At 38.0% G+C, this 1,800-nt stretch overlaps 1 protein-coding gene across 1 annotated transcript; it reads right to left on the reverse strand.

Moving 5' to 3' along the window:
* Positions 1-160: 160 nt before the first annotated feature.
* Positions 161-1,773, reverse strand: LOC111663999 (DNA replication complex GINS protein PSF2-like). The gene is made up of 3 exons (XM_023418431.2): positions 1,659-1,773; positions 1,373-1,499; positions 161-695 (listed from the first exon to the last, which is right to left on the reverse strand). Exons 1-3 carry the CDS (start codon positions 1,742-1,744, stop codon positions 567-569), a joined length of 342 nt encoding a protein of 113 aa, XP_023274199.1. The 5' UTR covers positions 1,745-1,773; the 3' UTR covers positions 161-566.
* Positions 1,774-1,800: the final 27 nt, after the last annotated feature.

Below are 1,800 nucleotides of genomic sequence, written 5' to 3' on the forward strand. Positions count from 1 at the left end.
AATTGACAGGAATTGTTTTGATTATTGCTAACACTTTTACCATTAGCATGTCACTGTGAGTTTAAATGGCCCTGTATACAAAACTCCATACCTCTAGCACATTTTGAAAATTTTTTAAGAAATATTACACAAACATAATAACGACAAATAGACACAATGATTAAAAATATAAAATTGTAGGGAAATTTTTTTTTAATGTATATACTCATATACCAGGGACATACACACTAATACATTTATTTTGTCACATACTGGTACATACAAAAGCATGGTGGCTGTTTTAAACTACTATGAGCATCCTAAATGAAATGAAATGAAGTATGCACATATTGCAAACAGCATATGCATATAATGATTCTGTAAATATGTACGGAACATATGTCTCCCTCGAGAGAAGTATAATCCCTTAAAAAGGCTGAGTACAACTCTTGAGCTTTCTTCAGATTCAGAGAAAACTGTCTTTTCAGTAATGAAGAGCTTGCTCAGTAAGTACACACTTCCATCCAAGCCGCCCCAAATTCTTGGGACAAGATCCAAACGTGTTCAGCAGGCTTTGATCTAGTGGGTCAATAGTCCGTGAATTGTCCTTTACTGGAACCAGGCTGCAGATTGGAACGTAGTTTGTACATGCAGTTGAGCGAGTCAAGAAGAAACGCTCGAATGGTGTTGATCTCCATCAGAGTTAGGTTGTCCAGCTATAGAGAGAATGAAGCAGAGTTAGGCAGGAGACGATTTAAGCATTCAACAAGCAACAATTCAATTTGACAGTCATTCTCTAATGTCTGCGGTGAATGCTGGCGCTCATATCTACTGGATCTTAATATTAGAGTGAAACAGGAAGCTGTAGAGCCACAAAATGAGAGGATAAAACGATAATGCCAAACATTTTGCAAGACACCGGGACCATGGCTATTAAACAATCAAGGCGCTCAAAAGTTTGTCTGAACCTGATGAATGTTCAGAATTTTTCCAAGGTGCTAACGTTTTTCTTGAACTTCTATGTAGCTATGTTACCAATAATCCAAGCAACATTTTTTTGTTATCATTGATTAATTATTTAGGTGATTAATCCATTAATTAGGTCTATAACATGTCTAAAAATAATGACAACTGCCAGTTTCCAGAGCCCAAGGTAACATCTTTATATTGTTTGTTTTTTGGACCAACAGTCCAAAACCAAAACATATTCCGTTTAATACCACAGTAAGAAAACCAGCAAATATCCACATTTGAGAAGCTAGAACTACTGAACTGATACTGGTTGCTGAATAATTTTCTGTTGATCAAGTAATATATTACAATATCCTATGAACTAATAATGTCAATATTGTAGTGAAAGGTACAGTGTATGATCCTGTGTGATCAGTTTTACCTTGGCATGTGCCTCCTGCTGACTGATGAAGCTGTCGGCGGACAGACGGAGTTTGGCAATACGTGTGTCCCAAATGTCTTTGACCAGTGTGCGGATCTCATCTGCTTTAGGAATATTGTCTGATGCGCTATGGAAACACACAAACCATCATGTAAGGCAGAATGCCACATACAGAGATGATAAGGGAGCATTTTCACAAATTGTTTAATTACTTTGAACACCGTGAGCACAATACGAAGGTAGGACCTATTTCTGAGTGGGGATAACTTAAATCTATAAGACTCACTGATTAAGTAGCAGCTTGGTCAGCTCCATGTAGTAAGGGCTGGGAACGGGTGTAAAGGTATCCTCCTTCCTCTCAAGCTCTCGCATGTCCTCCAGTTTCTCTGCACATTGGAGAACAGCATCAACAGCAGAAAGGGGCCAAA

Source organism: Seriola lalandi, unplaced genomic scaffold, assembly GCF_002814215.2.
Source record: "Seriola lalandi dorsalis isolate HSWRI2012SDOR001 ecotype SW California unplaced genomic scaffold, Sedor1 jcf7180002001285, whole genome shotgun sequence".
Taxonomy (NCBI): domain Eukaryota; kingdom Metazoa; phylum Chordata; class Actinopteri; order Carangiformes; family Carangidae; genus Seriola; species Seriola lalandi.